The sequence below is a fragment of the Xenopus laevis genome, chromosome 9_10S (assembly GCF_017654675.1).
Source record: "Xenopus laevis strain J_2021 chromosome 9_10S, Xenopus_laevis_v10.1, whole genome shotgun sequence".
Lineage (NCBI taxonomy): Eukaryota > Metazoa > Chordata > Amphibia > Anura > Pipidae > Xenopus > Xenopus laevis.
Genome location: NC_054388.1, coordinates 47,029,267 through 47,053,648, shown reverse-complemented (window position 1 = coordinate 47,053,648; position 24,382 = coordinate 47,029,267). Strand labels below are relative to the sequence as shown.

At 40.2% G+C, this 24,382-nt stretch overlaps 1 protein-coding gene across 2 annotated transcripts in view; it reads left to right on the top strand.

Annotated features, from left to right (window-relative positions):
- Positions 1-24,062, top strand: part of suz12 (suppressor of zeste 12) — a 30,163-nt gene extending 6,101 nt beyond the window's left edge. Inside the window, exons 4-17 of one of the 2 annotated variants that reach the window (XM_018237129.2) lie at positions 597-665; positions 1,006-1,055; positions 1,442-1,527; positions 2,098-2,184; positions 3,464-3,695; positions 3,911-4,013; positions 4,147-4,252; positions 6,232-6,409; positions 8,267-8,358; positions 8,461-8,604; positions 9,344-9,501; positions 10,363-10,561; positions 14,569-14,648; positions 21,852-24,062. In XM_018237129.2, coding sequence (XP_018092618.1) covers positions 597-665; positions 1,006-1,055; positions 1,442-1,527; positions 2,098-2,184; positions 3,464-3,695; positions 3,911-4,013; positions 4,147-4,252; positions 6,232-6,409; positions 8,267-8,358; positions 8,461-8,604; positions 9,344-9,501; positions 10,363-10,561; positions 14,569-14,648; positions 21,852-22,197 — 1,930 coding nt within the window. In that variant the 3' untranslated portion in view covers positions 22,198-24,062. 2 annotated transcript variants of the gene reach the window in all.
- The last annotated feature ends 320 nt before the right edge of the window (positions 24,063-24,382 follow it).

The following is a 24,382-nucleotide window of genomic DNA, read 5'->3' as shown; positions in this document are numbered from 1 at the left end:
TTGTCTTCCTGCTAATTTGGGAGTTTCCTGTGCTATTTGGTTGACCCACTCATACTTAATATTAACTGCTCTATGTGTTTCTGACATAGTGATTATAGCAGGCACGTACCTCCTGCCTGTAGATGTCCTTACTTTAGCATTTGCACCCCCAGTTATGAGGCACTGCCCACCTTCTGCTGGCTGACATTTCATAACATGCAGTAAGATTCCTATAGGAACCACAGGATTATGCCTCAGAGTAGAGGACACAGCCCAATTTATGGCAATTAAAAGAGCCACAAGCAGTTCCCATGTTTCCCCATGAGGATTTATGCTGCCTCCTTTAACCAACCCCAGCCTTACACAGTAAACTGGTTTATAATACAAAATACCAACATTCTATGCAATGGGTAAGCAGGATAATTACTACGATTATGTTTATTCAATAACCATGTTTTTATCTAGCATGCAAATGACCTGATACTATGCAATACCCTTTAATGTTTGCTTCAGTGCTTGCCTCGTTTGTTGCCTGATACACACAGTTAAGCAGGTGTTAAGTATGGCAACTTTATATTTCATTTTGTTCTTTCCGCTACTGTTTCTTTAATTTCTAGGAAAAGCTTCAAAGTTAATGACCTGCTGTTGAAAGTGGAAAAAATGAAGGGAGATCAGGAATCCCACAGGTAATGTGCTGAAATCTGTTTTGGCTGTAGCCTGTGGTATTTCTCCAGACAGATTCTTGATTATTATGAACAGATGAATTTGAATGTCCGGACTCTGCCATCATCCTTCCATGTTTCTTTTGCTAATAGCTTGGATTAATAGGTCACTTCTCTGTTCTAATAAAAACCTTTGTGACCCCTCCACTCCACAGCTATTGAGGTTACTGGAATTTTTTTTTAAAGCTGCTTAATGCTTCTAAACTGTACATTTGTGTTCTAGATTTACCATTATCAGTGTTCCTAACTGTATATAGAGTATTTCATTTTGCCAAACTGAAATTTATTTTATTTTTTTATATAGTGTATCCGCTCATTTACAGCTGACATTTACTGGTTTCTTCCATAAAATTGGTAAGTATGGTCCAGAGATGTTAGAATTGTCAATGTGATAATGCTACATCCCTGAAAAGCTTATGTAATATCCAGAGTGGCACACGGTACAATGTAAAAACCTGCCCCAGCTGAAAGTGTCCATTGCATACTTGCAGAAAAGTGAAATTATCTATTTAATTATCAATGTTTTTGTCCTACACAAAGGACTTTTTTTTTTTTTTTTAAATCGCTAATAAATGTCACTTCCACCCCCCATGGGTGCTGCCATCATTTACCATATGAATATATATTCACTGTGGATGCACCTGGAGAATTAATATTGTAATACTTTTCGGGAGTATGTTACTACTACTTCACACATTCATTCTCTCACTCTCTCTCTCTCGTCTGCCTTCTCTCTGCAGATAAGCCATCGCAAAACTCAGAAAATGATCAAAGCTCTGTGACTCTGGAGGTTCTGCTTGTTAAAGTTTGTCACAAGAAACGAAAGGTAAGCTTTTTGTCCAGTGTATTTAGGCTGCAAAAAACACTCACTGGATATTTATAGACGGTATGGCAGTGGTGAGTGCCCCAGTAAGGAAAGTTTTACAGCAACTGGGCCCGTATTTCTACTTAGAAGTGTCCAGTGAAAATATGGTTTTGTTTTCTCCCTCCAGTCACTCATCCTGGCATTGTCCATTTGAACCATCACTAGCAAAATTGCCATCAGGGTTACATTGCACTCATGAATGCAATCGTCCATAGGTTTGGTTGTATACAGAACAGTTGCAGTGCAGTATTTTGAATCTGTACTTTAGATTTGAGTAGAGTTTGTAGCCGTTGAATTAGGCAGAGTATTGCAAGTAAGCAATATTAAAAAAAATATATATATATCTTTTTTTTTTTTTTTAAATCACATGAAATTCTTGTCTTTGCATCTCTTTTGCTTTACATTGTGCAATACAGCCTTGTCTAAACCAGGATATCTATTGCTTTCCTTATCTTGCTTAGTGTGCACACATGGAAATGGCAGCAGCTCTTGATGAAATCTGATGGAGGTTTTTTGTTTTTAAATCCGCAGGGCAGGTACAATGATTCAGTGGCAGTGCAAGCTTCCCCACGCAGTGCTGGTAATGACCCCAAGCTGGAGGGCCAGCACTTTCTAGGGGTGAGAATAGTTACAGACTGATAGTAAAACTTGCAGCATATGAAGTCCTGGGCCTTAACCATATGGTTACACCCTCTGACCCTATTGCAGGAAGTGATTTCCCAGATGGTTAGACATTTTTACAAGTACCAGTAACATACACAGACTAGAACTAGTTTGTATCGATGTACCAGTTCAATGCTTGCAAAAATGTTTTCTTAGGAAACTAAATTCTTATTTGTATTGTAGAGCCTGCTTCTTGAAATGTCCATGCTTGTTGTGAAGTTTGTATTTCCACCTATGTTTCAAATGTGTTGTAGTAGGTATCTGTGGAAAATAATCAACATTCTTTAGAGCACTTTTCCAAGATTTAAGAAATGGGCTTAACAATGTTGACTGATTGCACTGTTCATGGACTAGCATGACTGGCTGGCACACAAACCCTGTCTGTGCAGGTCTTTGTTCAAGTCCTAAGCTATCTCTGTGCAGGGCATGCTAAAGGAAAAATGCCCTGCACAGCCTGTTTAGTGCTACTGACATAGTTGGTATCAAGTACCCCTTCATTAATTGACTAATTGATGTAAAAAAGATGTTATCTTGATAATAAGAAAGCACCTGCCCGGCTAATCTGTCATTTTGTGGAAATCTGATGTCTGTAACAGCAGCAAACCACATGTAAATTACGGACTGGTCTTTAAGAGCAGTAACTGACAGCAGTCCAGAGCAGGTGCAGTGAATCAGCAGAAAAGAAGATGGGGAGCTACTGGGGCATATATGGAGGCACAGATATTCACTACTAAAGGGCGGTGGTTGCCTTGGGCTGCTACAGAACCCCAAAACATAATGTACAACAAATCTTAGCCTGCTTCTTTGGTTAAGCTTTAGTTCTCATTTAAAGGCACAAATGAAGATGGCTTCTACCTGGCTAAAGGAGCAGCAGGACAGGAGGGTGAAATAATATAAATATAGCAAGAGCTAGCTGAAACCACAAATGAAAGTCATGGGAAGATTGAGAGAAAGGGACAAAGCAAAAGTAAGTTAAACAGCTGGTAAAAGGGTGAGACATGGAAGATCAGCAACAAGGTGACAGGCAAAGGCTGCAGAATATTAAGAGTCAAAAGTATGGTAGAAAACGCTAAAAAAAGGTAGACTTTTGATTTTATATATTTATTTAATGTTAACTGATGCATTTGATGTTTATATGAATTGTGCAGCTCCTAAACAGTGATTTACAAATAAAGTTATACATACATACGTACGTTTCATTATCCTGACCCTCAAACTATTATGTATTTTGCAGGATGTAAACTGTCCCATACGCCAGGTTCCTACTGGGAAAAAGCAGGTGCCTCTCAATCCAGAGCTGAACCCAGCAAAACCATCCAGTTTTCCTTCACTCGCTGTATCCAGCAATGAATTTGAACCCAGCAACAGCCATATGGTCAAATCCTACTCTCTGCTTTTCCGGGTGACCCGTCAGGGGCGAAGGGATTTCAATGGATTAACCAATGGAGAGACTAATGAAAACATAGGTATACTAGGAGTTAAACAAGAAAAGGGATATGGGTCCAGGTATCCGAACCTTGTATTGTGTGGGGATATAAGCCATTTAGTGTGTAAAAAATTACACAAGCACAGCATAATAAATGGTGTATGTTTGCTGGTAGGTGTATTCTAGAGGTGAACTTGTCTGTGTCATTGTGGAGGGATAAGGCAATTAAATGGTGTTATCCTCTCCGATGTTTAGATGTCTCTGAGGAGCTTCCAACTCGTAGAAAGCGCAATTCATCCAGCATAGATGAAGGAGAGAAGACATTTGTGGCACAGATGACTGTATTTGACAAAAACAGGTGAGTAACAGCATCTGTAACATTACCAGGTCCATACTTATATGCTGGAGGGGAAGGCAAAAACTGGTTGACATTGTTCTATGGTGAGTTCTAAGCGCTTATTATGCATTATTATAAATTCCTTCTGCTACAGGCGCTTGCAGCTACTGGATGGGGAATACGAAGTTGCAATGCAGGAAATGGAGGACTGTCCTGTAAACAAGAAAAGGGCCTCGTGGGAAACCATACTGGATGGAAAGGTAACAAATTTTTCCTGAGCAAGCGTGTTTCTGCCAACAAAATGCTGTAATATTGTTAATTCCTTGCATACTTATAGGCTACTTGATGGGAGTAGTGTCAGTGTCACAGGACCTTTACTATTGTAGTATATGCACCTATCTTTCACTGTCTGGGTGATTTTACCTGTTGGTCGCCCACCTACATTTTACAGGCCTTTAAAGGAGAAGGAAAGCTATGGAGGCATTTTATTGCCAATAGATTAGCTGCAATAGTGCAAGCTATAATGCTATATTTATTCTGTATAATGTTTTACCATACCTGAGTAAAAAGCTCTAGAAACTCTCTGTTTGTTTAGGATAGGAGCTGCAGTATTAACATGGTGTGACATCACTTCCTGCCTGAGTCTCTCCCTGCTCTGGGCTCAGATTACTGTAGAGAAGGGAGGGGGAGGGGGAAGAGGAGCAAACTGAGCATGCTCTTGCCCAGGGCAAGGAGGTATAAGCTGAAGGCAGGAAGTCTGATACAGAAGCCCATGTGTACACAATAGAAGGAAAGAAATGCTGTGTTTCTTTGGACAGGGGACTCAGAGCAGCACCACTTTGGGGGTTTACTGATATATATAGATGGACCTTTCTGATAAGGCTTACTTAATTTTAACCTTTCCTTCTCCTTTAATGTTGTTAACCAGGCTCTGTCTTCTTACCTGTAAGGGATGGGTTGAGAAGTATAATATACATGAATTAAAGCAGACCTGCCTATATAAAGCTACTCCGCTAATCACTTATTTAAATGGTGCCCCTGGCACTATCTCTAGTTTAAACTTCTGAAGTGATCCCTTGTAATGCCTCGGTGCGGAGGATCAAACGAATCAGAAAGAGACAAGTTTAGCGTGATATGTTTAGAACGTCTATACTAAATACAAAGAAAAATTATCTACTTACAAACTTGCGTAATAGTCTGACTATACAAGGTGTCTTGTGAATGACCACTTTGGGTGTTTTTTTTTTCACACTGAACTTTAGCATAATGTTGCACTACAGTGTTTTACACTAAAACTTGGGCACATAAAACCTCTCTTAGTTTTGCTTTTTATGTTTTTAATGCCATTGCACATCCCCACCTTTCATAGGTTTGCTATTAATATTTTACCTGGGAAATGGAATGATCCACTGTTTTTAACTTTTGGTTAAGCTTGTGATTGTTTAATGCTTATTGCATTGTCCTCTTAAAACTGGAACTTTAATATGCCCATAGAAAACAAATTTTGAATTTCTCTGCATCAAAATAAGTATCTAAGAGCAAAATGCAGTGTAGCATTTGTTGGCAAATTGAGAGAATTTGTCAAGGGTGTGAATATTTTTACATAGAGCCACCGTGTTATGCCAGTATTAACACAGAATTGTTTCAATCCCATCAGTCCCTGGCCCAGTTGAGCATACACTCTAAGGTCGCTAACATATATGGTAGGGCTGATTTCTACTGAAGTCCTTTGGCTTGACTATATGGCTTTGCATTATTGAGGGAAAAAACTGCACAGCCAACTTATAGACTTGATTTAGTACCCAATTAAAGCTCAGACTCTAACCAGTACAAACCCCTGAGACCCTGTGCAGCTCCCTTGTTCATTTAACTTAAGACGGCTTGGCTGATTCTTCCTCCATTTGCTTGCTCCATTTGGGCTCCCATTGAGTATTGTTGGAACATACCTACCAAATTTGTAAAGCCTTAATGAACCCGAAACTTGCAAATTAATGATGAAATGTCTCCCCCTGTAGTTTTGCTATACCTTCTCATGGTGTAATGTCTGCCCTTCTAGGCTTACAGTACTGACCCATAGTGTAATGTCTGCCCCTCCAGGCTTGCTATAGCCACCCATAGTGTAATGTCTGCTTGCTATACCCAGCCACGGTGTACTGTCTATTCAGTGCAATGTCTGTGAGCACTGTTGATCTGTGAAGCTCTGTCTGAAAAACTGATTGTAGGAAATGTATATTTGCAGAGGCTGCCTCCGTTTGAAACATTTTCTCATGGACCAACCCTTCAATTTACACTTCGGTGGACAAGTGACACCCCTGATAAATCTACTGCCCCTATTGCCAAGCCTCTAGCCACCCGCAACTCAGAGTCTCTCCCTCAAGAGCATAAACCTTCATCTGTCAAACCTGCACAGACAATTGGTAAGAGGAACATGTGCATGATTATATGTCAACTTCTGCATTCTCTTTGCTTGGGGACTATCAGGAATTTGCTGAAATGATTTGAGTTGTAGCATCCTTTGCATATTTTGAAATTTGATTCAGGCATCTGGCCATTCTTTGATCTGTTTCCACAAATATTTGTTCCTGCTGAATAAACATAACCAATGCTCTGTGTCAGTTATAACGCTATAATCAGTGTAAGATCAGTATAGAAACAATTTAGCAGTAGGGGACATTTCTGTTTTAAAGGAGAACTTAACTTACCCCCCCACACACACCCACCCACCAAAAGCCCTCCTTGCAGACATTTCACCCTTCACCTCGTAATGTGCTTTAGTTTAAAAAGAAAAAAGAGGAGGAAGATGGCAATGAGCTTTGCTGCGCTTCTCTCCATTTAAGGGTCTGAATTTTTTAAAGGTTTTTTTTTGTAAACTAAAGCACATTGCAGGGAGGGGGGCAATGCCTGCAATTTTAGGTGAGATATTGTTTAATCTTATGCAGGTGAGTGTTTTGCACTGACCCAACAGATCTACTGCTTAGCAGAATGCCCTTCCCTTGCAGATCCCAGATAACCAGACTTTCCTTGTAACCATTCAGCAGTAAATGGACAACCCCTGAGTTGGAAGTCAGGTCTTCAACCCCTGAGCATCAAACAAATGTAAAAAGAGTTGGGGAGCAACACGAGCATGAAAAAAATCCCATGGGTGCCAAATAGGGGCTACTAAAGCGCCATCACAGATGTTATGTGGACTGGCAGCTTACAGAAGTCTTTTAAGCAGTACACCTGTTTTTTATGCAACTTAAACCTGCCTCCAAGCCAGGGATTTAAAAATAAGCACCTGATTTGAGGCCACTGATTGCAACATTCAAAAGGCTGGTAGCTCACGTGCTACTGGCCACTGCCATAAAGTGATTGGTAGCAGTTGCACATATTAACCAGTTAAGTATATAGTTCATTGGAAATTGTTTTTGTTGTTTTTTTTTGTAAATCTTTTACAACAGTGCAATATTTATGAAGTTGCTACAGTAGCTGTACATAATCCTTTTGGAGTAGTTTGTTGTGGATATTATCTAAAAAAAAAAAAAACTTACTATAATGCCTTATAATAATTACAAAATGAGTGACCAAGAAAAATGAAAATATTATTAAATATGTATTATAAGTTGGCAGGGGGGGGCTAAGAAAATTACAACTTTTTAAGTAATAGCCTGTGGATAACAAATTTAAAAAGAGCAGAAGCCTCAATATCACCAGCCCATCTTCCTTTATTATTCATATCTTCCTGAATGAGGGTGGTAGTCTTTTGGCCATTTGCTACTTATCACTCTCTACCACCCTGTTTGACATGACCAGTATAATCTGCATGGTCTTGCCAGTTTCATTTAAGCAGTTACCTGTGAGGTTTGTAATGCCATGGCCATGCTTGGGCCAAAATCAGGGATCTGATTTCAGCCCTACCGCAGGCAATAGCCTCCTCACTTTTCTGCACTGAATCAGTTTGTCGTGAACAGCTACGAGTCAAGCTGATTTAATGCGGAAAAAAGAAAGGAGGCTACTGCCCACTGTAGGCCAGAAATCGACTAGCGGATTTCAGCTAGCAGATTTCGGTCACTGTGTTGCCTTAGCCTAAGGTCTCAAGGCCTTTAGTGAATTCTTGTCTTTCCTTCTAGGTTTCTGTATATCTTCTATTGGTTCCCTCTGATGGGGAAAAAAATAATTTCACCCATGGATATTTTAGGGTTAAAACACAGGAAGCCTATGAGTTTCCTTAGAGTATGTGTTCTACACTTCCATTACTATGCCACTGGATATATCTATTTATTTATGTTTTAAAGCTGTGAAGGAATCCTTTTCCTCTGATTTGCAAGCCAGAAAGGAACGTGACGTTTCCACTGAACAACGGCAGAAGCTAAGGATATTTTACCAGGTACTGTACTAGGTAGTCCTGGGTTATAGGCATATTTAGTAAATGTGCAATGAGCTGCCTAGTCAGTAATTTGTTACTTATTCTGCTCCCCTTTTTCTTTAGTTCCTGTACAATAACAACACCAGGCAGCAGACTGAAGCCAGAGATGACCTGCACTGCCCATGGTGTACATTAAATTGTCGCAAACTCTATAGTTTGATCAAACACCTAAAACTCTGTCACAGCAGATTCATCTTCAACTATGTGGTAATGTATTTGAGTGATCTCTATTTGGTATACTTTCATCCTTACTAGCGCTTTCCCAGAATAAGTAAACAAAAAATACTTTTATTCCCTACACTATGAAAGAAAGGAATAAGTATCTGTGGATACATCAGGTCTATGGCTGTGAGCTATAGGAATCAATTATCAGTTGGCATTTACCGTTTTCCTGAGAAGACTCTTTAACTGGTTGCTATGGTGTTCTAACCCTGGTCCAAACTTTGCCAAATGTATTATTTTAAGCATTTGTCAGCTTAGGTGCTAAATATTGGCCAAACACAATATGTAACTGTTGCATATATAAACATTTCACTAGAAAAGATGCACATGTATACACATACACATTTATTATGAAGCGACCAGGTATCCATCTCCAGTAGCAGAGACTGTGAGGCCACTTTTTAAGGGCTGGATCAATGATGCCACCAGAAATTCTGGGGTCCTCCATTAATGGTAAAGACAAAATACATTCAAGTAGGGTTATAGGAGGAATCCCATTCCTTAACTTACAATGAGCACAATAGCTCATTCCTCATATAAAGAGGGTAATTTGTTCAGAGGGTGATAATGAGCTGTAAATAAACATTTTTCCTGAAGCTGCAGCCTTTGTAACAAGGATCAGTTTGTTGGGTTTATGTGTAATGTCTCAGTAGTTCTACCTTTTGGGAACTCTGGATGGTGCCATCAGAAACATCTAGGCACTTAGACATCTATTCTATTACAGTATCATCCCAAAGGTGCTCGGATCGATGTTTCGATCAATGAATGCTATGATGGCTCTTATGCGGGAAATCCGCAGGACATTCATCGCCAACCAGGCTTTGCCTTTAGCCGCAACGGGCCAGTTAAAAGGACTCCAATCACTCACATCCTTGTCTGCAGGTAAGCGATTTGGGCCTTCTGAACTGTGGGAGTTACCAAGTAGTTTTAGGAACAGTCCACCAGCGCTTATCTAAAAATAAAGGACTAAAGAAATGCAGAGAGAGGAAAAGGAAAAGTTTGTAGGAAAATGTGAAGAGGCAAAGGGAGTTAGGGCTAAAAAAAGACATGGGCCCATAGAAATGAGAGAAGCAAATATTCAGGGAATGAGAGGAAAAAAATTAGGTTAGCAATGAATTGGGTGGTCATGTATATGTCAGCAGTAATGTGGCAAAGTTTGATCAGTGACACTGGAGATGCATGGCGAGCAATTGTCCAAAGACATTTGATAACATTTTAGCATGTGTGTTTGCTGCAACCTCAATCTCAAGTAGTATGAAGTAATATGAATACACTGACATATCTGGCAGCCAACATAATGCTCTGTAAGGAATGTGTACCCTTGGCTTTTCAAGTATTTTGAATGTAATGAATAAAACCTTTTCGAAATATTATTGATGAACGTTTAAAAAATGTTTACAATAGTAAACATTTAATATGTGGACATATTAAAGAATATTCTGTGTTTCTTAATATTTTTGCATTTATAAATTGAAAATTTTGCCGTTATACAGTTTCAAGAAGCAAGTTGCAAGTATGAGGTTACAGGGATTAACACTTTTCGATCAGTGTTGATCCAGAAACTGGTCATATTGTGAGCTCATTTCTCACAACACATTTTGGTTTGCATCTGAGCCTACACACACGTGGCTAATAAGGCTGGAGACTCTACCTTTCGGTGAAAATGAAACCGTAAACAGTGCGTAAGAAGGCAGCATGCATTTTTCTCCTTATTGTGGTGCTGAAGTGTTTTCTCATTCCCAGACCAAAGAGGACAAAAGCAAGTATGTCTGAATTCCTGGAGTCTGAAGATGGTGAGGTGGAACAGCAGCGAACATACAGCAGTGGCCACAATCGCTTGTATTTCCATAGTGACACGTGCCTTCCTCTCCGGCCCCAGGAAATGGAGGTGGACAGCGAGGATGAGAAGGATCCAGAGTGGTTAAGGGAGAAAACCATAACTGTAAGTAAACTCTTGCAACAGATCTTTATGAACTGGTGTATTAGCAGGAATAGCATGTTTTTATTCCTGTCTAAGAATAATAGCAATGGATGTTCTGGGTTCTGTTCCTTTGCACTGATTAGTATATTGCTTCACCCTCTACAGTCTAGAATCTTTGTCCATTTACAATAATTGTTGCTAACTGCATCATTGTTTCAAGTTAGAAACTAAGAAATGGGTATACTTCCAGTAGAAGCAGGTTACTGGTTTCTGGTAACATGCAGAATAGTATTATGGAAAGTGATTTTTTTTTTTATTGTATGGTATAGTAAAGCCCGTCTCTTCCTTGTGAAAGTGACAAATTGTTCTGCAGGGAAAGTGTAAAGTGATGAACAATTCTTTAGGGATAAATTACAGGCTAAAGCCATGGGCACAAACGCTGTTGGCTCTGGCTGTTGTCAGCCTGTGTATTTTTGCTGGCTGAGAAGCAATACACAGGCTGACAACAGCTAGAGCCAACAGCCGGTGTCCATAGCCTTAAAGGGGTTGTTCACCTTTAAACAAGAAAGAGATTTTTTTTTTCGAAATATTTTCTAAATTCTAAATATGTTAATGTAAAGTTTCATTTTTCACCTAAAGCAGCTGGAGGGGGTTGGCAAATCTTTTATTGTTCTAAATTGCTACATTTAGGTGATACATTTGTTATTTTTAGCCCTGCTGAGCAGAATCCCTGAGTTTTATTAAAGGCAGCTGTTAGAATTGATATAATAGTTGCTAATATGCCAGAGATACTGTGGAAAAATGTATCAACTAGTTATATAAACTAAATGTAGCAAATTGTAACCGTTCAGATGCTCCTGAATCACTGAGCTGCCAGACTGAAACACTAAAGACAGGAACATTCAACTTTAAACTTAACTTGGGACCGTCACCCAAAAAAATTATTCAAAATCCTATTTTATCACATTAGTCAAGCAAAATAAACTATAATTACACTATATACATTATTTGAATCTTGTTTCCTTCAGTCTGGGAATTCATAATTATAGCAAGCAGGCAGGAGCCATTTTGTGGACACTGTTATTAAGACAAGCCTTGCATATTCTTAAAATCTTGTTTGTGCACCAGAATAGGGGAGCTGATGTCCATCCCCATGCCGTGGCTACACAATTAAACAGTGAAGAGAACGGGGGAATGTGTAGAGAGCAGTGACATCTAAGAAATGCTAAATGGAAAGTGAAATAAATTTTCTGCCCTGCCTCTATGCCTAAGGCATATAGAAGGGTCAGACAATATTTGATTGACAGCTGAGATTTTGGAATGTGCTTACAACAGCTATGAATACTTTAATATAAAATAGAAATTGGATTTCATATTTAATTTAAAGGTGAGCCCCGTAATGCTAACATCCAGACTAACCTTTCAGCGTGAGTTTTTCTCAGTTTGGCTGTATAAAGTCTATTGATTCCCTGGGATGTACTGTATGTCAGCACCCTCCATTCTGGGACTGGTGTTGCTCCATTTCTCTATCATGTCCCTGGTCAATGTAAGACACTCCCCTCTTCAGGATGGCCAGCGGTTTCCGCATCCGTTGGATCACTTCAGTATGGCTGACGGGTTTCCCCTAACATCGCTTTCCCCTACTGCTGGGCTGTGATCGTGCACCCAGGTTTCTGGCAGTCACTGCTAGCAAAAACCACAGTAGGCGCAACTTCCGCCCTTATGCCGCGCCATTTCCTGTTGAGTCTGGCTCCAAATTACCTGCGCTTCTTCTTGACAGCGTATCGCGAGGTCACCACCTGATGATCAATCTATTCTACTGAATCAGATGCTGACCTAGATCATCCTAAATCCCTTTCTGCCATAGTCCATGATACACAAGAACCGACCATCCTGCCCCCCCCCCCTCAATTTTCACCTGGACCATCATGTCCAACACATAACTCTCCTCAAACTAAACCAACAGAGGCATCTATACCTACTGATCTTACTAATCACACTGTTTTTACAGTTTATGGGATGGTTGCAGTCACATATTCATTCCTTGGTACAGCAAGCCATAGCCAAGCAAACACAAGTCTCAGCACTGTCCAAAACCAAGCACAAGACCAACACTACTTTGTCGGATGCATCTGACTCTAACTCTTGAGTCTGGTTCAGTCTGACCCACAAGACCGTAATGCATCAGATTCAGATGATTCTATATCAGATGAGTGTACCTCTCCAAAACAGCCTGATGTGATCAAATTACTACTTAAATACCTTTGTGACATATTAGAAACCAAAGAGACACATATGCCCTTCTGGGTAACACTCCCAAAAGACCCAGATCTTTCCCTACTAGCAGATCTGTTACTCAAGTTACCTCTGGCGAATGGTCTGACCTGGACAAGCGTAATACTATTCCAAGAAATTGCACTGCAGCCAGTAGCTGAAGAGCTTAAGCAGATTTGGGGGAAATCTCCCAAGGTTGACTCAGCAATTGTTAACCTATCTAGAAATACCACACTACATTCTGAAGATGCTGGCTCATTTCGTGATCCCATTGACAAAAAGATGGAGTCTGCACTCAATCACAATTTAATTCACTCAGCAGCTATTCTGCGGCCAGCCTCTGCACTCGTTCGCTATAGAATCCCCAATGTCTAAATAAAGATAGAAATTCTATATAGTGTATTAGTTTTTCCCGACAGATAAGTAGGTTATTCGGATCTACTCACAAATTAGCTGCTTGATTTTATGCTTCTCACAGGGATCGTTGCAGCGTGCACTCGAAGTTATGTCCGGTATACCTAGGGGGAAACAGCAATAGTATAATGTCGCCGGAGCTTGTGTTTCGCCCTACGGGCAAGTTGCACTTACCGAGCCTTTTGTATGTAATGCACCTGGTTCAAAAAGATTTTTGTGTGGGAGGTGGACTGTCAGTTTGTGATGATTACAGGTAGAGCTCCTGTCTCAGCGTGTCTGGCGTCCTGTGTTGATGTCGGCAGGGGTCTGTTGCCGGACTCCCTTTAGATGTGTTGGTTCGGCAGTCTGGTATGCGACTTTGGGGAAAATATAATCTACTTCACTCGTAATTTGTAAGATAATATAATTTATTTAGTAGCAGAGGCCCAACGCGTTTCGTAAATTGAAAAAAAAAATCTGTATATGTTGAAGAACCTGAAAACAACTGAACTGGGAAAAAAAGGGTTTGGAAGGTGAACAATCCCTATAAACTGTAAACTGTTGTGCAATGTCATTAATGTCCCTTTGCTTTCCAAATGATATGTCGCACACTCACTGGAAAGCAGGCGGACTTCAAGTCTCAGAAACCACTTCACAATGGATCAAGGTGAGGGATGGGGCTGCCTTAAAGGAGCAGTAACATGAACAAAAAAAGTGTTTTAAAGTAATACAAATATAATGCAGTGTTGCCCTGCACTGGTAAAACTGGTGTGTTTGCTTCAGAAACACTACTATTGTTTATATAAATAAGCTGCTGTGAATGGTTGTAATGGGGACAGCCATTCAAAGTATGAAAGGCTCAGGTTAAACCGCAGATGAGCTCTGTAGAGCATAATGGTGTTATCTGTTATCCACTATTGAACCTGTGCCATATAGCCATTTTTCAATTTCCACCATTGCTACACAGCAGCTTGTTTATATGAACTATAGTAGTGTTTCTGAAGCAAATAGATTAGTTTTGCCAGTGCAGGGCAACATCACATTATATTTTCATTACTTTAAAACGCTTTCATTTTTTTGTGTTACTATTCCTTTAAGCGATGTTGATAACACATATTGAAAGGAATGTCCGTGTTAAAAACAGAACCGAGCAGAGAAGCTTTAGGAAACCTGAACACTGAAACTAAATTTTCGCTGTTGATTTTTGCATTTGTAACAATTTTTTCTGTTTCTACCATCTTGATTACTGCTTTACAATGCATCCTAAAAGATTTTTGTCCCCTCTGACTTGCTTGGTTCCTTCATAATAATGTCTTTAATCAAAGTAGTTGGGTTCTTATTGCCTTATCTTATTTTACCAGCAAATTGAGGAATTCTCTGATGTCAATGAAGGGGAAAAGGAGGTGATGAAAATGTGGAATCTGCATGTTATGAAACATGGGTAAGTGTTCTGTTTCTCTAAGCTCATATGTCAGAGGATTTTGATCTTTCTTATATATAAATCTAAATAAAAATGCTTCTCTACTATTCTGGTCCCCTGAATAATATCATATGAACCAATCAGTGGGTAGCATTTACTGATCAGCTTTTTGAAACATACCTGGTCGGTATATTACTATGCCGGGGGTAGCTTTGTACTTTTTACTAACATTATGTTCCATCGCTGTGACCTATGAGAGAATTTAACACTGATGCATAATACTCCTTATAAAGAGAGCAGGTGTTTGAAAAATGCAGCCAGATAGGAACCAAGTTTTGTTTATATGTTCCTCCCTCTTTCCCTTGAAAACTAAAAAAAAAAAAAAAAACTAAAAAAAAAAAAGGTTTCTGCCTAGCAAAGTGAAAGCTTGGCTTGCTGCAGTACCTGGCCACCTTACCTTAGCTTTATATTGTTTTTTAAAGGTAGATTTTTATTTATTTTCAAAACAACAAAATTACATTAACAAAAAGACAACATTAAACTCAAAATAATTATCAGTAAGGAGTATGTAGTTTTTAAGTCACGTATACAAGTAAGCAATTTGCCTGACTCTATGGGGGGAATTCACAAAAGTGGAGAGAGTTCATATTTGGTGGTAAACTGGTGTAAAATACTTTCTCCATATTCACAAACTGAAATCTGCCTAAATTCCGACTCAATTACAACTTTTAATTTTTTAGTGAAAAAAGGACAGTCTACAGACACTTTTATGAATTTGTCTTTTAAATTTGTCTTTCTCCTGACATTTTAGAAATGGATTAAAACTTACTAAAACCCTTCCCCATGTGTCAGATCAATTCTAAAACTATTTGCTCTGCTTTGGTTCACCCAATCTTCATTTCACACCTCTTGTAGGTGCCCCATTGGGATTGGGATTTACTATCATATTAACAGGGATTAGCATGTTAGTCGGGGCACAAGTTTCTGTCTAACCCTATAGGTGTAAAAGCCTCATTAACAAAACAAAAAAGTGTGTTTTATACAATTTTATGTATAAAAAGTTTTTAACTCACACTTGCGTTATTTTACTTGTTTTAGCTTAATGAATGAGGCAATATAAGCAATTTAAGTTAATATATTATCAAAAAGAAAAGCCTCCCAGACATTTTTTTTGTTTTTAGTTTTAGCAGCACTTAGACACTTGATGTAAGATAATAAAATACAAATCCCTATATTATGCAAAATAAAAATTTTTGTATTTAGACCCTTATATATTGTTACAGAAGTGGAATTACACAAACATGTAGGCAGATTTAAAAAGCCCAGGTTATCCTGAAAAAAAATGTATAATTTTCCTAGGTAAAATAACCCCCTCCCCCGTAAATTCCAATTTGATGGCTGACTCACAGGTTTAGTAAGAGCTAAAGACAAATTCAGAAGAAAATGTCTTTAAAATGTTGCGTGAAAGACAAAATCGGAAAACTGCCTGTTTTGTGAATTTGTCTTTTAAAGTGGAGAGGTTTGTGAATTTGGTGGGAAATCCGACATTTTTTATCTCCATTTCTATTTTGTCTCTTTCACCACTTTTGTGGATTCTCCCTATATATATCTTTTATTTTTTGTCAGTCCCTTCCCTGTTCTTCCCCTTAGTGGGAAATGCTAATATTGGGTTTTGCATTGGGAGTAGTTGTGCCCTATTTTAAATAATAATTCTGTATTTAATCTGATCTTTCCATTCTCTCGCTGCTCATCATGATTATACTAGGGTCCCCAGATCTTATCAAATTTTTTTAAAGGTAAAATTTTTATTGTTTTATAACACATTAAACATAAAACAAAGTATATGCCCTAAATGCAGTTGAGTTACCATTACAGATGGAATAAAACGTGTACATACCAATTTGTGTAGTAATTTGTTTGAACTGTGTTTTAACTCGAGTGTATCAAACAGTCATATAGGCTGATGTGAGTATTGCCTCCAAGATTCCTATCATTGACATTGACATCAGGTACTAACTAGGTTTAGGGATTTCTGCCTTTAACAGTATAAGTAAACGTTTCTTTTATGTTCGGGAGCCCTGGCCCCCAAGTCCCGCTTCCCACCATGGACTCCATATTTTCTCAAATCTTTTCAGTGAGCCTCTAGCTAGTAAAGTGAGTTTAATGAGAGGCAGATTCTGATTCACCAAAATTATCCAATTTTGTACCGTGGGCGGTTGAGGACCCATCCATGCCATAGCAATTACTTTCTTAGCATAGTATAGCAGTGTTCGGTATCTAACTCTGGCATGATTAGAGTATATGATTTCATCTATGACTCCTAATATGCACACCTGTGGGGTCAGCAGCCTAGGGAAATCTAATTTATCTGCTAAGATATCCATGACTTCGGTCCAAAACATGGAGACTGGTGGACACGACCAAGCCATGTGTAAAAAGTTGGCCCCTTCAGCCACGCACCTATGACATCTTGCAGTTGGGTTATTTCCCATGACTTTTAATCGCACAGGGGTGATATAGAATTGATGAAGCCATTTAAATTGAACCAATTTGTCGCGTATAGAGTAGAGATGACTATAACCTTTGTCTGTTGCTTCCTCCCATTCATCGTCTTCAAGGTCTGGGATGGCAGCTAGCCATTTTTGATATGCTGCCTTAAACGGGGGGGGGGGGGGGGCGTTTGTAACAAGGTCTTATATAAGGTGGATGTAATTTGGTTGTGGCAGGGGACCATAACACAGTTTCAAATTGTGGTTGTGAGGTTTGTATTTCAGATCCTCCAAATTGTGCTAGAAATACTTGCCGCAGTTGGAAATACCTAAAGTGAGATAGATTGGGCTCCGCAAGTTTTTCTTTAAAGAACTCATATGAGCCAAACTTGGCACCGTCTAGTACATCCTGTAATCGCCTAATGTGTTTACGTGACCAGTAGAGAAAATCGGGGAATTTATGGAATTGGGGAAGACTGGAGTTAGCCCACAACGGAACATTGGGTGTTAGAATGGGGGAACACTGGATACAGCTTGAGTGCCAAATTCCAGGCCTTCCTTGGGGTTGTTAGGACCGCTGGGAGTTTGTCATGATCTGCAATTGACTGGCTAGATAGTAGAGGTATAACTCTGGCAAGCCCAGTCCCCCATCTCCCGTGGCGGGAGTAAGTTTCCACCAGGCCAACCTGGGCTTTTTACCTACCCATATAATAAACCTTACCACAATTTGATGCACAGTCTTAAAGAAACTCTTTGGAATATGAGTTGGCGAGTTGTGGAATATGTGTAGAAATCGTGGCAGATACACCATCTTAAAAATGTTAATCCTCCCCCAGAGTGTCAATGGAAGCTTGGACCACTCAGACAGAGTAGTATTGAGAGAGGATACAACTGGGTCCAGGTTGCGAGGTATAAAGGTAGATAATTCTGGGTTAATATTAATTCCGAGATATGTAAATTCCCTCACCACTACTACTGGAATCTCCTGTGGCAAGGCAGGAAGGGGGGTTGGGTCTACTTGCAATAAGGCAGACTTATCCCAATTGACCCGCAGCCCTGACAATCTCCCAAAATCCGTTATAATGGAGGCTAACGTAGCTAACGATGGACCCGCATCTGCCAGATAGATCAGATCATCTGCATAAAGCGATATTCTCTCTTCCACTGGTCCCAAGCGCCATCCCTCTAATGTAGGAGCCTGTCTAATGTGGATTGCTAATGGTTCAATGGCCAGAGCAAATAGTAAGGGGGAGAGGGGCATCCTTGCCTTGTACCCCTAGCCAATGGAAAGGGTCCAGATGTCGTTCCATTTGCCCTGACCCATGCTACAGGAGCCGAATATAGCAGTTTGATCCAGTTTATAAAGTTGGGTCCAATGCCAAATTTAGAAAGTGTTGCCCATAGATAATTCCATTCCACTGAATCAAAGGCTTTAGCTGAATCCAATGTTAGTATTATTCTCGAGCCCGCATTGTCATGTGTAGTTTGTAGGTTAAAGAACAATCTTCTTAAGTTAATGTGTGTGGTTTTGCCCGCCATGAACCCAGATTGGTCTGGATGAATCGGGTCTGGTATAACTAGGGCCAGTCTACTGGCTAGGATCTTGGCCATTATTTTAGCATCTGTATTGAGTAAAGAAATCGGCATGTAAGAGCTACAGGATTGCGGGTCTTTCTGGGATTTCAGTATCAGGACAATGATAGCTTCTAGAAAGGAAGGTGGGGATAAATCTTGCGTCACCGTTGTGAGTGTATTTAGTAGGTGGGGAGTAAGCTTGTCCAAAAGACTTTTATATAGATCTGCTGGGATACCATCAGGACCCGGGGACTTACCAGGGGCTAAGGCATTGATGGCTTGCTGAATCTCCTGCTTAGTAATAGGGGAGTCTAGAGTATCCCTCTGCGCTGCCGTTAGAACAAGAGTGGTGGTTTGTGTAAGGTATTGTTGTATCTTTAAAAACTTTTTATTGTTGTATCTCCGCCTCTGTGCACATGCTCTGGGTAGCATACAATGTTTTAAAGTACGTTGCAAAGGTTTCTACTATATCTTGGGGCATGGATTGGAGAGTCCCGTCTGTGGTTGCTATGGCTGCAATTGCAGTGGAGGGGGCCTGTAATTTTGCTAAGTAGGCCAGTGTCCTGCTACTTCTATCTCCAGTTTCAAACGTACGCTGGTAGGTGTACAGTCGCGCTTTCCGCGTAAGGAGTGTTTGTTCTCTAGCCAGTGAATGGTGGGAGTCTACTAGTTTATTGTAGGTCAGTGGAGAGGGATCAGATACATTCAGATTCAGCCTCCTCTAACTCCTTTTCCGCCTCCATTACTTGGGCTTTAGATTCCATTCTGGCCCTAGCGACTGCGTTACTAAGTTGCCCTCTCATATAAGCTTTCGAAGCATCCCACAGTATACGAGGGGGGGCTGATCCTGCATTCAATTCCCAATAGTCCTTAACTGCTGCAATAGCCTTGTCTTTTACCACAGTGTTTTTAAGCCACAATGGGCTAAATCTCCAAAGATTAGTTTGAGGGGAGTTTACCACACTTAAAGTAAGAGCAAGTGGAGAATGGTCGGAGAGAGCACGTGGAAGATATTCTATCTTGACCACTTTGGATAAGAGGTCGGGTGTCACTAATGCCAAGTCAATCCGTGAGAGTGAGTGATGAGTAGCGGAGTGGCAAGAAAAGGCCTTTTGATTAGAATATTTCCACCTCCACACATCTGTTAAACCCAGTGCATTGGCCCATGTCATTAATTTATCTCCAGAAGGAAAGGGGGGGGTTTAATTTATCCATCTGTGGGTCCATTAGGGCGTTAAAGTCACCCATATAACAAGTAGGAGCCGTAGGAAGATCTGCCAACTTTTTATCAATTGTATTTAGGAGATTCATATTAAATGGAGGAGGTATGTACAAATTGACTATAATCAGGGGGAAATTGGCTATTGTGCAATGAAGGATAACAAATCTACCATAGTAATCCGTTTTGAGAGTAAGTAAATTAAATTGGAGAGATTTCTTTACCAAGATCGAGACCCCCCCTAGCATATGTTAAGTAGGTAGAGTGGTAAGCCTGACCTACCCAATGTCTTTTTAAGGCTAGTATTTTTTGGCCCGTCAGATGAGTTTCCTGAAGTAGGAGCAGGGAGGGAGGATGCCTTTTAAGGTAGTACATTTGTGCTCTCTTAAATTTATCATTTAATCCCCAGATGTTCCAGGAAGTTAGCGTAATGTCAGCCATGGATCAGCCCTGTATAGGAAGTGGCGGAGGAGTTTGTATATGTAAATGAGGAAAAAGTATAGGCATATACATATTTTTCTGTGTCGCTATTATAGTGAGGGCTGCACAGTGTATCAATCAACAATTCATAGGATTTCGGCATATTGACATAACAAAACCAATAGACAAACAAAAAACTTAATAGAATTCCCTTACCTTTACCCTCCCTACCCGCCCTCCAAACCTGGGCAGGTCTTGTACCCTGTAACATATTAAATTGGGGGAACATGCAACCAAATCATCACATATGTGTGCATTATACCAACCATTTTAGTATGAACTGTGCTGCGCGACTGTTAAGCAGCATTAACCAAGATAGTTCAAAGGTGATTGTGGGCGATCCCTTCAGTGTCCAACAGTGGCCTCCCCATCAAGTTATTAGGACTTATAGAGAGGAACCTGGGAATGTCATTTTAATAAAATACTACAATATAGGTAGCTATGAGTCCCTTTGCATTTCTGTAAAGCCATAGAACGTTGAGTCTGGGCTAGTGCAAGATAGTCCATAAGGAGTGAGAATTACGTATTGTGAGTGTAAATTGTAAAGTTACCTTCCTTGTGACCACTGTGGACCATGTATCGAGATCCGGGGAATCGCCCTCATTTCTGCAAAGAAGTTATATCCTACTTAGGGCTATTAGGAGGAGTTCTCCTCAGACCTTATCAAATTTAATGTGTGATCCTCTATTTTCATGTTAATTTGTACAGTGGAATCACATTGTTAATTAGTTGTTTACAGGCTTTCCGCGTCAGAGGTGTAGTGCCCATCCAATACATAGCTACGTTTTTTTTGGGTAGAAGAGTTGGTCTAAATAGCTTTATATTTAACTGGTATAAGATGCACTTGTTGAAGAATGAGAACTGTCCTGTGCAGGTTTTATTAGAGCTGGTAATATAAATAATAAATGTCCAAGCTCGCACCATTTAATAACTCGGGGTTAATTGCCTCCCATGAGCCTCTCAATCTGCATGTGTTTTTCTAAGCTAAAGCTTGAGAGCAACGGGATGCATATCCTATAGGCAGAGAGATCACCCATCTTATATCACAGTGGAAGAGTGAAAGAAATGGTGGAACAGGAGCCAGTCCAGTGAAATTCAAACTTTGTCCTTTAGTTTGTGCATGTATTAATAAGTAGTGTTTGTAGTGACACTGCTTTATGTGAAAGCTCATTAGGGCAAGATTTACTCTAATATACAGTCTCCAAAAGAATACAGATCTCAAGGTAAGGAGATACCAGTGCAACGTGTGTGGCGCCACTTAGTGAAATAGACTTTACATGTCTTTTTAATGGCTTGGTTCCCAGTTGGCCAGAAATTAATTCCAAAAAATTCTTTGAGTGTATAGGAGTTGAGGAGGCAACTGTAGTTGCATGGAGTCTTGCAGACATACAGATTTGATTGGTGTCTTTGCTGTGATTGATTGGGATGTTTTTCTCCACTGACTTTCTTTGGTATTTGCAGGTTCATTGCAGACAATCAAATGAATCATGGCTGCATGCAATTTGTAGAGAACTATGGACCCGAAATCGTTCAGAAAAACCTGTGTCGAAACTTTATGCTTCACTTGGTGAGCATGCACGATTTCAATCTAATCAGCATCGCAACCATAGACAAAGCAGTGACGAGATTGCGAGAAATCCAACAAAAACTGGAGAAGGATGTGTGTGTGGCTCCCCCTAGTGAAGAGCCCCCCGAAGAGCCAAACAGAACCACAAACAGCTTCATGGAATCGAATGGAAAAGACCAAGCACTAGAGAATGATTGTGTCTCAGGGCCACCCAAACACAGCAAAAAGCAAAAGCCCTGAAGGGAAAAGGTGCACTGAATGGGGGGTGGGGTGGATATGTGATCCAGCAAAGGGAATATCCAAAAGCTCTTGGCTCCCAGGGTTTGTGTGCAAACGAACTAACGGCTATTAGAAGAGCAATACCACCTACACCTTTGTATCTTTAGTATCTAGCGTCTTCTACACAGTTTATCAACTTAATTTAAAGCTCCAAGACTGTTTTAATATGACCTGTTTGCATCAGTGATCAATTTCTCCTCCTGCCACTAGGCGTGACTTTATATATATTTGACTATATATATATATATATATATATTTGACTACAGACTGTCCGTTTTTACTTTTGTTATATTTTTCCTGTGTTTTTTGCTTCCAGCCTGACTGCTCAGTTTGTCTTTCGCCACAGCACAATATTAGTGAAAGACGTAGGCGACAATAGCACTTGTACTGTGCATCTTCATATCCAAACACCGCTCTGTCAGTCTGTGTTGTACCCCTGGAGGAGAAAGGCACCTTTTCTCTCTATGCTCTCTTCTAAGGTGCTCCGAGCAGACATGGGCATTCGCTCCTGCTGAAGAACTGGATCTCCTGCCCAAGCTAGCAGGGGATGCTGGGGTTTGTAGTGTCGTCGTGTCTTTAAGGCCTTGCTTTTCTGTGGATGCTACACATTTACATAAAAGTGTATTTGAAAGGTTTTCATCTGCGCAATGAATTAGTATTTGTTAAAGGTAAAACGGAGCTGTAACAAGGTGATTTCTGACTGACCCCAGAACAGCACAGACCTGAGAAATAGTCTATTGTGTGCAAACGGCCACTGTTTCCGTGGCTGCCCACATGTGAGAGGCGTCTTCCACAAACTGCCACTTGGTATCTCCCACCAAACTATCCGGAATGTTCCTTTTGCAATGGAAAGTGCAGGGGGTTGCATGTGACCTGTTACAAAGATATTCGCCTTGGATGACAGAGCTGTTCATTGTATAAGAGATCTGTGATACCTTTAGTATGTGTCTGCAGTATGCAACCTGTCGCAGCAGGACTAGGATTTGGAGTTTAATAATGGCAGGGGCCATAAACTTGGCCCCCTTTCTCCAAGCCTTTCTGCACTGCCAGGTAGCCCCCCCCCCCATTCTCCATATGTGGCTGTGAGATAAGTCTGAGCTCCTGCCAGTCACATCGTTTGCGTTTCCTTTTCTCTGCATGTTTACAGAATGGTCTTTACTGGAAAGCTGGCTCCATTTCTTTTCATCTGCCCGTCTTCACACTCTTATTTATGAATCAAAACCATGCTGCTCTTGCTATTTTACAGGTTACCCACCCATGAAAGTGAGGCTCCAAGCTTGTTTTAATTCTCTGTGACTGTGACCATGAGTTTATACAACTGTACAGAAATATTCCAATGGTTTTAAAGATAAATGTTAATTGTCAGGCTATTTAACTAATTGTGTGGGCGTTTTTTGATTTATCATCGGTATGAATACCCTGCCGCTGTTACTTGTGTAATAGGAAGAAATATCGGCTGATGTTTGTTAGATGGATTAGATTTTCCTGCTAATTTTCGGTCATAGTGGCCTCAATATATTCCTCCTTCACTGTGGTCCCCCTAAAGGTTCTGGACAGTGATTTTTCAGTTTCTTACAAGATTAAATTTTTTTTCTGGTTCAGATCAGGAGCAAGGTGCATTTTTTTTTTGGCTTTGTTGGTTTGGTTATTGGGGCAGTCTGTGTGGCACATGAATACAAATGCAGTTTCAGAGCTGGATTTCATGCTACACCTGACTGACATTGTTTGCACAGCTTGTTGGGGTGACACCCTCCCCTACTCCCTTCATGAAATTTCGTCTAATGAACTTGTCATGTTGTCACTTTCTAATAAAAGCTGAAAACATCTGATTGCTTTCTTTCTCTTCTAAAGCCTGTATGTTAAATATGAACCTAAAATAAGCTTCCACCCTGAGCAGATGTGGATCGGATGCGCAATACAAGGGTTCTACCCCCCAAAGAGTTAAAAAACTAGTTTGAAATGAATGCGCTTCCTGTAATAAATAATCATACAAACTTTGAGTCTCTCCCAATCTGTACTGGCTTTTAGTGTCTCTTAATATGGCCATACAAGAAGAGATCCACTCATCTAGCGCCATCGCCAAACGAGCGGATCTTTCACCGATATGCCCACCAACAGCAGTATTGTATTGGGGTAATCCAAACAT